This window comes from Mobula birostris, chromosome 11, assembly GCF_030028105.1.
Source record: "Mobula birostris isolate sMobBir1 chromosome 11, sMobBir1.hap1, whole genome shotgun sequence".
Classification (NCBI taxonomy): Eukaryota; Metazoa; Chordata; class Chondrichthyes; order Myliobatiformes; family Myliobatidae; genus Mobula; species Mobula birostris.
Window position 1 is genome coordinate 61080937 of NC_092380.1, and position 14284 is coordinate 61095220.

At 37.7% G+C, this 14284-nt stretch overlaps 1 protein-coding gene across 3 annotated transcripts in view; it reads left to right on the forward strand.

Annotated features, from left to right (window-relative positions):
• Positions 1-14284, forward strand: part of ano9b (anoctamin 9b) — a 159640-nt gene that overhangs the window by 70331 nt on the left and 75025 nt on the right. For all 3 annotated transcript variants that reach the window (XR_011887860.1, XM_072273127.1, XM_072273128.1), the window contains exons 7-11: positions 1592-1680; positions 7626-7760; positions 12548-12644; positions 12994-13054; positions 13972-14054. Coding sequence is in view for 2 of the 3 variants with exons in the window: in XM_072273127.1 (XP_072129228.1) it covers positions 1592-1680; positions 7626-7760; positions 12548-12644; positions 12994-13054; positions 13972-14054 (465 nt within the window). In the remaining variant the exon portion in view is untranslated. The remainder of the gene's footprint in view (positions 1-1591; positions 1681-7625; positions 7761-12547; positions 12645-12993; positions 13055-13971; positions 14055-14284) is intronic.

Below are 14284 nucleotides of genomic sequence, written 5' to 3' on the forward strand. Positions count from 1 at the left end.
ACTTTGTTCCGAAGAGCAGAGACATACGAAGGGTGATTGATAAGTTCATGGCCTAAGGTAGAAGGAGTCAATTTTAGAAAACCTAGCACATTTATTTTTCAACACAGTCCCCTCCTACATTTACACACTTAGTCCAGCGGTCGTGGAGCATACAGATCCCTTCTTTGTAGAAGTCGGTGTCTTGGACCCCCAGAAAGTGGTCCACAACAGGGGTGATTGATAAGTTCATGGCCTAAGGTAGAAGGAAATGAGTTATTCAGCTCTCGTTACATGCACGTGCAGTTCAACTCTTTGAGTGATTATGCAGAAAGTTTGAAGTTAATAACTCATCTCCGTCTACCTTAGGCCACGAACTTATCAATCACCCTACTGTGGACCACTTTCTGGAGGTCCAAGAGGCCGACTTCTACAAAGAAGGGATCCATATGCTCCATGATCGCTGAACTAAGTGTGTAAATGCAGGAAAAATAAATGTGCTAGGTTTTCTAAAATTGACTCCTACCTTAGGCCACGAACTTATCAATCACCCCTCATACTGCAGCATGGCAGAACTAAAGGATGAAGAGGAGAAACATCTCTTCAAAGTATTTGCACGAAACGGATACCCATGTAGTTTCATACAAAGATGCCTATGAGGTCGACAACAGACCAACCAAGAATCAATCAAGCAGGTTGTCCTTCCATACATTTGAAATATCTCGGGAAAGACGGCCCAACTGCTGCAAAAACATAGAATTTTGGTTGTGCGTAAACCATCAGCTACTGTATATTGAGGAGAGTACTCTACAGACCTAAAGAACAAACCAAACAATTGGATAAGACCAATATCGTCTACAAAATCCAGTGTGGGACTGCAGCAAATATTACGTCAGCCAGCCGGGAGAAAACTACCCACAAGGATGCATGAGCATCATCTGGCCGTTAAGTGGCATGACCAACTCTTCCTAGTCTCTATCCATGAAGTTCGAGTGGGGCACAAATTCGACAGGGCATCAATGAAAATCATGGCGCAAGCAAACACACAACATACTAGAGAATTCCTAGAAGCACAGTTTTCTGCCAACAATTCTATAAACAGACATGTAGACCTCAATCCGATTTATAAGCCAATGTGATCAAAATTCCAGGCAATGCATAGAGTTCGGCACACAGCCAATTAGCGACAAGACCCCCTCCCTACGTCACAGTTGAGTTTCAGTAATGATGACCAATCAAGTAATTGATAAGTACATAAGAGCCAAGCATTCGGAGGACACACCACAAGTGAACAGTGCACAGATGATTTCTCCTTGTATGGTGACGAAATGTTTCAAATGGATTGCCGAGATCGGAGAACAACTCAAACCAAATATCAACCCATTTTCGAGTTATTTCCATTCTATTTATGTTCAGCATGTGTTTTCACGTTTCTGGAGAAGGCCCTAGATATATTTGTCACATTAAAAGTGTTGCAGTATGTAACTGCTGCATGATAGAAGAGCCCAGTCATGCAAATTTTTAGCAGGGAAGATAGGAATTTGCAAAAGATGTTGTTAATCCTCAGTAATTTGAGTAATCTTTTGAGATTCTGGTTTGTTTTTGTTTTACATAGCAAAATAATCCTAAGAAAGGAGGCAAGTTGCGATGTGAATGGGCGAAGTGGAGATGCTTATTTAAGAAACAACCCATTAATGAAATAAGGTAAAGTGAAAAGTAGTTGTATGATTTTGAATTTAAAACTGTGTTTGTAGGCATGTGTGCTGTTGAATGAAATTATGCAATATTGCACAAAGTAATATGTTAAGCATTCTAGTAGGGAGAGCAAAAATGACAAAATTAATTGAAAAAGTGCAGTACCAAAGTGGGTACAGAACCAGAGGAGAATATGCACAGAGCAGAAAGTGGTAGAAGCGGTTAGGAAAGTGATCAAAAAGGGATAGAGAATCCTGGATAATTTGGGAAGAGGTACAGAGTACAAAAGCAACAAAATTATGCTGATTCTCTGTATTCACTGATCTGGGATCTTGGAAGAGAAGACTGGCAACTCCAAGTCCAAGTGGAATAGTTGAAATTTTCTGTCATGTGCCATTCTAATCCACTTATTAAAATTAGTACCAAAGCTAAATTTCTCTAAAACGTTAAATAAATATTTCCATTTATCTCTATCAAATGCCTTTTCAGCATCAAGAGAAACAACACATTGGGGAGTTTTCGAGGGGGAAGAGTATATAACATTTAACAGTCTTCGAGTATTAGAAAAAGAATAACGGCCTTTTATAAAACCTGTTTGGTCCTGAGAAATAATTTTAGCTAGTATGTTCTCCAACCGATTAGTCATTATTTTTGAAAGAATATTGGCATCTACATTTAATAATGAGATGGGCCTATATGAAGCACAATCCATAGGATCTTTATCTTAAGAATTAAAGAAATAGAAGCTTCATAAAATGTAGAAGGTAACTCTCCTAACAAAAAAAATCTTTAAACATTTCCAACATATAATTAGTAAGCAAATTTTCAAATTTTTTATAAAATCCTATTGAAAAACCATCTAGTCCAGGAGCTTTACCAGATTGCATTGAAAAAATGCTTTCTGAATTTCTCTTTCAGTAAAAGGAGTATCAAGAATTTGTTGATCTTCAACAGATATTCTAGGAAAATCAATCTTTTGTAGAAAGGCATTCATTTTAGAAGGATCAGCTGGAAACTGAGATTTATAAAGTTCACTGTAATAGTCTTGAAAAATTTTATTAATATCTTCATAGTTACAAGCTAAACTACCATCTCCCTTATGAATTTTAAAAATTTGTCTTTTAGCTCTAACTGCTTTTAGTTGGGATGCTAGTAGCTTATTACTTTTTATCTCCAAACACATAAAATTGACTTTTTAATTTAAGCAAATTTCTTTCAATAGGATAAGTTAATAATACATTATATTGTGATTGAAGTTCAACCCTTTGTTTAAATAAGTCAATATTAGGAGAAACTGCATAAGTGTTATCCAAGTCTTTAATTTGTTTTGAAATCCTATCTAACTCTATTTTTGTCTGTTTCTTAAGCTTAGCCAAATAGGAGATTATCTGACCTTGCAAGTACGTTTTAAATGTATCCCATATAGTCAATTTCGACATATCTTCTGTATTATAAAAAAGAAAAAAAATCTTTTATTTGAATCTCTATAAATTTGAAAAAGTCCAAACTTTGTAATAAGTTTTCTGGAAAACACCAAGGCAAGTTTACATTGCTAACATCATTCAATTCAAAAGTTAAGCTTAAAGGTGCATGATCCGAGACAGCAATAGCATCATATTCACATTTCTGGACTTCGGACAAAAATCGGAAATCAGCTATAAAATAATCAATTCGCGAGTATTTTTTATGGACATGTGAATAAAAAAGAATAATCTCTATCATTAAGATGTAGATTTCTCCAGATTTCTATCAAACCATAATCAATTAAAAAGGAATTAATAAGTGATGCTGAACCACTCGGGAGCTGCTGATTGGTTGAACTCTTGTCAATCAAAGAGTTTAAACAACAGTTGAAGTCACCTCCAATCAGCAGCATATATTCATTTAAGTCTGGTAATAAACCAAATACATTTTAAAAAAAAGAAGGATCATCTACATTAGGTCCATATAGATTAACCTATGTTTCTTTATTTAAGAAGGAGTTAGATATGGCCCTTGTGGCTAAAGGGATCAAGGGGTATGGAGAGAAGGCAGGTACAGGGTTCTGAGTTGGATGATCAGCCATGATCATACTGAATGGCGGTGCAGGCTCAAAGGGCCAAATGGCCTACTCCTGCACCTATTTTCTATGTTTCTATGTTTCTAACCAAGACTATTTTTCTATTACAGATTGATCCTTTAATAATTAAAAATCTACCATTGATATCTGAGACAATATCTTCTTGGATAAATGAAATATTAGCTTTAATAAAAATAGATACTCTCTTTGTTTTATTTTGACAAGTAGCATGATATTGAAGACCCTTCCACGTTTTAAAAAATCTATTTTGATCGCCCATTCTGATATGTGTTTCTTGAACAAAAATTATATCGGGCTGGAATCGGTTAATAATTTTAAAAGTCTTCTTTCACTTAATAGGGTGATTCCAGCCACGTACGTTCCAACTAATAACGTTTATCTGTTTATTAACCATAGAATATTGTTTTAAACACAAAAAAACACGCATACCATCGTGGGCTAATCAAAGATGGTGGTGATGAATATAACCATATAGAAAACATGCATGCTCTGGAGCTCCAGAGTGGGAAAAAACCTGAAAAGAAATCCTATAATAAACCCAAAAATGCAAAAAAAAAACCCCCAAATCCTCCCCCCATCCCAAAAGGTAGAAATCCGGCAAAAAAGAAGGAAAAAGCCGGAATGCCTCCCCAAAGCAAGAAAGAAAGGCAGAACTGCGCATGTGGTTCAATATAAATAGTGATTTAAAAGTTTTTCTCCCAACTCCCCCCTCCCCTTTACAAAGAAATCATGTGACCCTAAGATAAGAAAGCTCAGCAGAGAAACAGAAAAAAGATGTTTATAGGTAATCATTGAAAATAAACTAGGAATGCAAAAACCATCTCCAAAGGTGTCAAAACAACGCTATTTAAACCTAAACAGTACATTCTCAAACAAGAAAAAGACACCATTATTACTTTAGCTTAAAACTAAAGCTAATTATCTATTCTAAACACTCCTCACTGTATAAGAAAGAGTCTATATAATCTATGAAAGCTGTCATTTAATTAATAAAATGAAGAAAGAAGCAGATAATTAAACCAGTTAATAATCTGTCCACTGTGTTAGTTCACTCCATATACCAAACAGATTTCAAAAAAGTCATTCATTAGTCAAACCAAGAAGTTCACCTCTTCTTTAAATAGTTCATCAGTCAAAGGAAGTTTTCAGCATATCAAAAATCTTCAGAGCCTATTTTCTTTCAGAAAATTATTCAGCAACCCAAATATCCTTCAGGCGTCAGCCGACTCCACGATAGAGTTAACAAAGTCCAATGCTGCTTGGGAATCTGAAAACACACAAGGTGTAGAATTTTTAGGAAATAATTTTAATCTTGCTGGATAGCAAAGCGATGGAAAAAGTCCCTTTTCATAAGCAGTTTTCATCACTGGGACAAATTTGATCCGCCGTTCCATAATTTCCCGTGGATAATCTTCGTAAAAGCGGATCTCAGAACCGTTAAATTTAAGAACTCTCTGTTACCTTGCACATTTTATAATTTGGTCTTTAACTTTAAAGTGAAGAAAGTTGACCAAAATAGGGTGAGGTTTACCTGAGGTCTAAGGATTCCACATGAAAATTCTATGAGCTCTTTCAATATCGGGAGATTGAGGTAGAATATCTGGAAACAAAAATTGAAACAAATTGGCAAAATAGTCCAATAAATTCCCACTCTCAGAACCTTTCTCGAGTCTGATAATTCATATAGTATTCCGACGAGATTTCGTCTCTAAATCAACAATTTTACGTTGAGCCTGTTCCAAGCGGGTTGAAATATCCACAATCTGACGTTTCGATTCTTTGAACTCAGTATTCAAGGAAATAATATTTTCTTCAATAGCCTGAAAACTCTGTCGGAATGACTTCAACTCAGAAGTGTTATTGTCTATTTTGTTGTCGAGAGCCATCAACGCACGTTCCAAACGCTCAGCCCAGATAGGCATATCTTCCGATTTTTCTTTCAAAGTTTTTCCCTTTCCATTGCTGGATTCAAAAGGCTGCTTTCCACTTCTTAAAGGATATTTCCCTCTAAGATCCAAGAAATAAAAGTTAAAAATTCAAGATTTAAACTGGGGAAAAAGAGGAATTAAAGGCAGCTGCAAAATTTATGTATTAATACATAATTAATAGAATTAATTAATTGAAAAAGTACGGTACCAAAGTGGGTGTAGAACCAGAGGAGAATATGCACAGAGCAGAAAGTGGTAGAAGAGGTTAGGAAAGTTGTCAAGAAGCAATAGGGAATCCTGGATAATTTGGGAAGAGGTACAGAGCACAAAAGCAATAAAATTATACTAATTCTCTGTATTCGCTGGTTTGGGATCTTGGAAGAGAAGACTGGCAACTCCAAGTCCAAGTGGAATAGTTGAAATTTTCTATCATGTGCCTATGAATTTATGGTGCTGTACATGAATCAAGGGTGTACAGTAGATGTCTCAGATATCCTATCTGTGCACCAACACTCATGGATTCCAATCGCTGAGCGCAAAATTGCAGCGGATTGCACGAATCATCTGAGCCAGTTTCTTCTCAATTGAGGACAATGACAGTAGGGAAATAGGGAAAATAACATTACTATTTTAAAATTCTTTTCATCACTTGATTTTTTTTTCATTGTTTGGCTGCAACAATTCCGAGGATCTATGTAATTTAATAGGTTAAGACATTGGCTTTCATATGAAAAAGCAGTTGAAGATGGCACTACTGAAGATGAGTGACAGTTTACTGATGGTTCATAAAGCAAGAACTCCAACCAATCACTTTATTAATAATACTTTTCCTGTGCAAGTTGTGGTAAACAATCACCACAAACAATGAAGAGGCAAGCGAAGGCAAGGCAAGGCTGGCTCGAGGGCCGAGACATGCAGGTGCGATGCAAAGTCAGAGCGAGGTTGAGACATGTTTGAGGAGAAATGGTCAGAGCGAGGTTGAGAAATGGTTGTGACGGAGTTGGGATGTGCGAAGCAGAGAAAAGTCAGAGTGGAGGAGTTTCGGAGCCCATCCACCTAAACTGAGAGCTAGATCTGATTGAGTTAAGCGCCCGGCTTAGGAAAGGTTGGGTATGGGTTGGAACATGGCGACGAGCTCTATGCCCAGAGCGTATCAATGTGACAGGGCCCTGATCCTAGTGCAAAGGATGACCCAATGTGTGGGTAATCTAAATGCTGTACTGGATGGATTGAAATGGCTGGGTGTCAGGACCAGAGGCAAGGATTGAGCCAGTTTTGCTTGCAGCTCCACAAAGTTTACTCCATTCTCTGCAGCAGTGAAGCTGAGGCTGTGAGTCTGCTCTGGCTGCTCTGGGCTTCATGATGTTTTGCTCAGCTCTGTGATGAACTGAATCCGAGGCTGTAGTCCTGCTTCCTGCCTGTGGGCTTCATGATGTTTACTGTGCTGTGTGATGAAATGAGGCTGAGGCTGTAGTCCTGCTCCATCTGAGCTGGGCTTCATGTCTATGGACTACCATTGGTTCTGACTGCTGTTCTTTGCTTTTATTGTTACACAATTTGTATTTTTTAATCTCTCTCTCTCTCTGTGCATCAGGTGTTTGGTAGTCTTTTTTAAAATGGGTTCTTTCAGATTTCTTGTTTTGTGGCTGCTTGTAAGGAGACAAATCTCAAGGTTGCATAATATATATATATATATAGATAGATAGATAATAAATATACTTTGAACTTTGAATTTATGGTCTTGGTCTTCATCAAAGTGAGGTTTCTAACATGCCCCAAAAGAAAACTGAGCCCAAGATGATTTCATTTCTTACTCAAATACTTATTCAGCCCTTTTTTCAAAACTAAATGTGAATATTTGCAGAAATAATTTCTATTGCTGTGTCTTTCATACATTTATAAATGCAATAGTAGAAATGCAACTTCTTGTATGTCTCTTTTTGCAGGGACTATTTTGGAGAACGGATTGCCTTGTACTTTGCCTGGCTTGGCTGGTACAACACCATGCTGTTCCCTGCTGCTGTAATTGGTGTACTTGTCTTTCTATATGGATTTATATATTTTGAAAACAATCAAGTGAGGTATGGTATTACCTTTGTCTTCCAGATGAATTGCTGGTATTTTAAATCATGACAATTTTAATAGAGATTTTGTACAGACTATTGATAATCACCAGCTCAATCACAGTTGCATAGACATGAGACTAAATGACCTGAGTAAAATTTATCAATATTCTCACTGTAATAATTGCAATAACTTCTGAAGCAGTGAGCACCTGTAGTTTTGAGTGCAAAAGTGTAAATGCCAAAATCATAATTAGGAAAATAAGAGTTAGATTTAGGGTTTTGTATCTTTGGTATCAACCTAGAAGAAATGGCTGGAGCCAAGAACGGAGCTATCAGGAGGTTCCTGTTTTGGAGTCATTCACTGGGTTATCACTGTTAGTTCTTGTGAATCTGGTGAACCTTTTTGAGAACATGCACCCAAATTGGTGATAATCTTATAAAATAAATTCTCTCTTGTGCCAAGGTAATCTTGTGCAGAGATTATCATTGATTAATGAATTAGTAACAATAATTATGATCTTTTCCTAAGGAAAAAGCAAGCTTAATACATGTATTCATTGTTTTACTATTAATAAAAGTATAACTGAGACAGATTAAAATAAATGAAGCATTTTAGAAAACGTGTTCAAAAATTATTGATATTAACTTCTTAAAAAGACAAATGTAAAATAAATGATTTCTAAATAGTGTTGTTATTGTACTTCATATACAGTATAACAGGAAATGTGAATGTGAAGCTTTGGTGCATTTTCATAAAAAGCTCAAGTAAACTAAATACAATACTCTGTGAGACTTTTGTTGCTGCACTAACGATGACGAATATTTTGTATCTGGCTTGTATTTAGTTGTTTTGAGAGCTATGCATGTTGCTCTAATTTCATCAGTAAGTCTACTATAATTAGACTAGACTAAGTTCATCACTGAAAACAATGACTCACATGAATATATCAATGAAAATACTGTTAATTTTTCCATTACAAGATTTTTCAGAGTTACAAGTTTCAGAAATGGAATTCCAGAATTTCAGAATTTTATTGCCTGAATTTTTATGCTTTGATCTGACCACTAACTGATCTCTTTCAATATTTTCTATTTCAGCTCTTAAGTTCACAAACCTTTGCCTGCAAATTGAGATGCATTGTAAACCAATCAGTTCCATCGCAAAGTTATCCAAATCAATCCACTGCAACATTTCCAAATTTAGTTTGTCTAATATTACACCATCTGCATGATTTATGAATTCTGAAGTTTCTTCAAATAACCTGGTTTTAGTGAACCTTTAAGAAAGTTGTTCACCAGTTGAACTAATGATGCTCAAAAATTGCATTGGAAATCTCTAATATCTGCCTTTTCAGGAAGCTCAATATTTGTTATGTGCTCTTTTATGTTTTGGAAATCAACCTCCCAGCTCTTTACTTCATCCTTCCTCCTACCGGTTTTACCTATCACCTTGCGTTTCTCCCTCCCTCCTTCCCATCTCTTAACTCTACTCCGCATCTTTTTTCTCCAGTCCTGCTGAAGGGTGTTGGCCCAAAATGTCAGTTGTACTCTTTTCCATAGATACTGCCTGGCCTGCTGAATTCCTCCAGCATTTTGTGTGTGTTGCTTAAAAATTATATAAGTCTTGACAAGATTTTTTTTTCATTTCTCAAAGACAGATGAATTTCATCCAAACATGCAATAAATTCTTTAAGGACAGAACCTCTTCTAAGCCAACAAACATATAAGGTATATAAGATGATGAGAGGCATTGATCGTGTGGATAGTCAGAGGCTTTTTTCCAGGGCTGAAATGGCTAGCACGAGAGGGCACAGTATTAAGGTGCTTAGAAGCGGGTACAGAGGAGATGTCAGGGTTAAGTTTTTACGCAGAGAGTGGTGAGTGTGTGGAACGGGCTGCCAGCGACTGTGGTGGAGGTGGATACAATAGGGTCTTTTAAGAGACTCTTGGACAGGTACACGGAGCTCAGAAAAATAGAGGGCCATGGGTAACCCTAGGTAATTTCTAAGGTAAGGACATGTTCGGCACGGCTTTGTGGGCCGAAGGGCCTGTATTGCGCTGTAGGTTTTCTATGTAACATCAGTAGTATATAAATAGTCCTGCATACATCACATTCACCTCGCTATTAAATACCAAAACTTTTTTTAAAACAAACCCAGAAATAAAATTAATTACCTTGCTTACAATTTTCATCATTTCTTGAGTTCCTTAAGATCGGTTTTTGTATACCAAGCCTCCTATACAATGCAAACACGAGGAAATCTGCCGATGCTGGAATTTCAAGCAACACACATAAAAATTGCTGGTGAACGCAGCAGGCCAGGCAGCATCTATAGGAAGTTGACGTTTTAGGCCGAGACCCTTCGTCAGGACTAACTGAAAGAAGAGATAGTAAGAGATTTGAAAGTGGGAGGGGGATGGGGAGATCTGAAATGATAGGAGAAGACAGGAGGGGGAGGGATGGAGCCAAGAGCTGGACAGTTGATTGGCAAAAGGGATATGAGAGGATCATGAGATGGGAGGCCTAGGGAGAAAGAAAGAGGGAGGGGGAAGCCCAGGGGATGGGCAAGGAGTATAGTGAGAGAGACAGAGGGAGAAAAAGGGGAGAGAGAGAGAAAAAAAATAGTAATAATAAAAAATAAATAACGAATGGGGTATGAAGAGGAGGTGGGGCATTAACGGAAGTTAGAGAAGTCAACTTCCATTAGGACTCTGCACTGAACTTTCCAACCTTAGATCACCCTCCAGCTGCAGATTCACTAGTTTATTTATTTAAAGTACACTTACATCTACTTCATCTGTCTTATTATTTCATCCACAATTGCTTGGTAATATTTATTTTGTCTCAGTCAGGATAGGTATTGGTTGTCCTGACTATTATCTATTGTCTGGAGCGAGCATAGGAGAGGCAGATTTCATAAGCTGCTTTTCATCACCTGCTAACTTTGGTTCCATTTTTCAAATATAACTAATAAAACAGCGCAATTCAAAATTATTGGACTACAGTGCTATTTAAGGAAGGAATGTTGAATACCCGGTGAACGAGTAGTCTTTGGGGTATTGCAAGTCTGTGGCTTTGCAGCATGCTTTGGTAGGAGCCGATGCTTTTTTTTTGCTGGTGGGGGGAGGGAGGATCGTTGCCTTGCTGCTGCTTACGTGTGGGAGGGAGGGGAACTGGGGGAGGGTACTTTGGGGTTCTAACATTTAACCGTCATTCATTCTTTGGGGGCACTCCTCTGTTTTTGAGGATGGTTGTGAAGAAAAAGCTTTTCAGGAAGCATATTGTGTACATTTCTCTGATATTAAATGAACCTTTGAAACAATGGATATAGGTCTGGAAAGCAGATCAGCATTTTTGATGAGGAATTCCAAAGCTGAAGGTTGGATTATGAGTACTACTTAAATGGATGCAGTAGCAATAGAATGAGTTTTCTTTGAGTCAACAATGAACCTGTTACATATATTACAGCTAAGATTATACAGACTAATGTGCAGCTAAGTATGTTTTTAAATATTGTTGCTGTTACATAAGAATTTTCCACTCAGGATCAATAAAGTATTTATTATAATAATAATAATTATTAATTGCAATAATGAAGAAAATGCAGAAAATACCGAGCATGATCATGCATTATCTGGGGAAAGAGAAACAGAGTTAATGTTTCAGGTCAAACACCCTTTGCCAGAGCTGACAATTAAAGAAAACAAGTTAGGTTTAATTTGCAGAGAGAGTGTGGAAGGGATAGATAGGAGGAAGGATCTTTGATAGAGTGAGGGCAGAGTTGGTGTGGTGATTAGCTATTAATGAAGCCATCTAATTGGTGGGCTAATGAGAGCACGCAGAGGGAACATGGGCAAAGGATACATAAAAACCATGGAACACAGAGCTATAGAAAACACTCAGCAGTCAGATCATGCTAGTGGAAAGTGAAAAATAAATTACTATTACAAAAATTCTAGCGCAACTGACTAATTCTGATATGAATGGGGAAAGCTAGTTATCTGAAGTTGTTGAATTTTATATTGATTCTGAAAGGTTGCAGCATTCCCAGATGGAAGGTGAGATGGACAGGCTGGAGCTGGGCCTCATTTCAACAGTGAAGACTCAGACAGACGTGGATAGACAATGACAGTGACTGGCACTTGGTAGATCAGGGCTGCCCCAATGGACTGAAAGCATGCACGCAATCTTCTTTTGGTTTCCCTAATGTAGAGGAGACCACACTGGAAGAAGAGCAAGTGAATTACTCATCCTCCAGTCTCTAGACGGTGAGAAGAGGTAAAGAGAAAGGTGTTACTTGGGAAAGTTCTGTGAGAATGGAAGGTGGTTGGTGGAAACAGAAGACAAAAACAGGGAGTTGCAAGGTAATGGTTCTTTTGGAATGCTGAAATAGAAGGGAAAGAGAAGATTTATTTAGTGGTGAAAACTCATTGATGGCAGCAGAAATTGTGAAGGAAGATCCTTTGAATATGCAGTGTGGAGGGGAGGAAAGTGAAGAGCAGGTGTACGTTATCCTTGCTCTGTCTGGGAAGAGATTGGTTGAGACCTGAGGTCAGGAAATATGGCCAAGGCCTCTGTTAGCAATAGGAGTGGTTAAACGATGTCTCAAGAAAAAGGAAGAAATCTCAGAGGCAAATGTTTGGAAAGACTCGACATTGACACAGGTAAATTAACTCCTCCATAAATGCAGCTTGGCCTGCTGTGTTCATAGATTATTTTTAAAACTTGCCTATTTCCAGCATCTTGATTTTTTTAACCTTTATTCACAGCTTTAATTGGCTCTTTTCTTTCCATGAACCAGTAAGGAAATTTGCAATGCTACTGGCATTGTTATGTGCCCACTGTGTGATCAACATTGTCCATTCTGGAGGCTCAATGAAACCTGTTCCTATGCTAAGGTAATGTACATTTAGGAAGGCAGAGGTGAGATGGAAATGTTTGATCCCATTCCAGATAAGACAATGAGTAACGACCACTGGCTTTTCACATTGGCACCATTTTGCGCAGCAGCTTGATTTTATCTCTATTAATTTTACATTGCTGTGCAGTAAATTGAAATTTGTCCCATTTTGCTTCCTAGACCTCTTCACTAAAATGATGCTCATATCTATGTTCTCCGCTCTGCTTTATTATTGGCTAAAGCAAGGAATAAATTCATGCATCCGGATTGAAAAGCTAAAATGACTTCATGCACTGTGTCATTTGTGAACAGTTCTGCTGAGCAATTCTTTAATTCTATTCCTGCAGGTTACGCAACTGGTTGACCATGAAGTAACTGTTATTTTTGCAATGATCATGGCAATCTGGGGTATGTATTCTCTTCAGTTCAATGCTACCTTCCACTTAATTGTTGATATAAAAAAGTGATCTGGGTGTTAAATTTGAAGTTAACAGCAATAGAAATCATGAAACATTTGTACCATAAGTAACATTTCTTCAACATTCTGAATTCAATAATCCCTATTGACAGAATAGCAAAATCAAAATCAAGCAAAGTCAGTTAACAAGAGTACACCCAAACAGCTAGTTTCTTGTGTGCAAGGGCAAACAACAAGTATGGTAGTCATTTCAGCTAGACTCCACCTTGCCCTTATCTGGCAACAAATATGCACAACATACAACAGGGTAAATGGTCTGGAGTGGAGACTCAGGCAGATCTTTTGGCACCCTAAATTAAGGCATCTGCTAGTCTTGCGAGACCATGGATCTGTGCCTGGAAAGTCTTCACTCTCCAGGACGCAGGCCTGGGCAAGGTTGTATGGAAGACCGGCAGTTGCCCATGCTGCAAGCCTCCCCTCTCCATGTCTAAGGGAAGGGCACTGGGGCCTATACAGCTTAGCACCGGTGTCGTGGCAGAGCACTGTGTGGTTAAGTGCCTCGCTCAAGGACACAACACGCCGCCTCGGCTGGGGCTCGAGCTCACGACCTTCAGGTCACTAGTCAAATGCCTTAACCATTTGGCCACGTGCCCACACACCTTAGGCCAGTAGAATGAAGCCATTTGTATCATTTCCAAGGGCTACAATAACATAACTTAATGGATTAACCTGATTTCCTGAATTTATGTATCCTACTACTTGTCACTTTAATATTGGAAGGGCTCATTAAACGACATTCAGCCTTATCACATGAAGCTTATATTGACTTTTCTCTTAATAATGGTCCATTATTATTTATTTATTGAACATCAATAGATTCAGTGAATATTTCTCTCTCAAAACATAGCTACAATATTTTTGGAGATATGGAAAAGATCCCGGGCAAAAGCAGTCAGCTCGTGGGAATTGTACCACTGGGATGAAGATGAGGTAAAATGTTCATGTTTTGAATTACAAACGTTTATGCTTTGTGAGTTGTTGTGATTATAATATTGGATTTGCTGGAAGATTAATAATTACAATGCACATAATTAATGAACAAATCATCTTACAATTTTGGGGGAATTATGAGATTCAATATGAGTTGTGAATCACCAAGATTTACTGGTCAGTGACTTTTAGTTCAATTAAAAAGTTCTAAAACACCTAATTATTGTGAA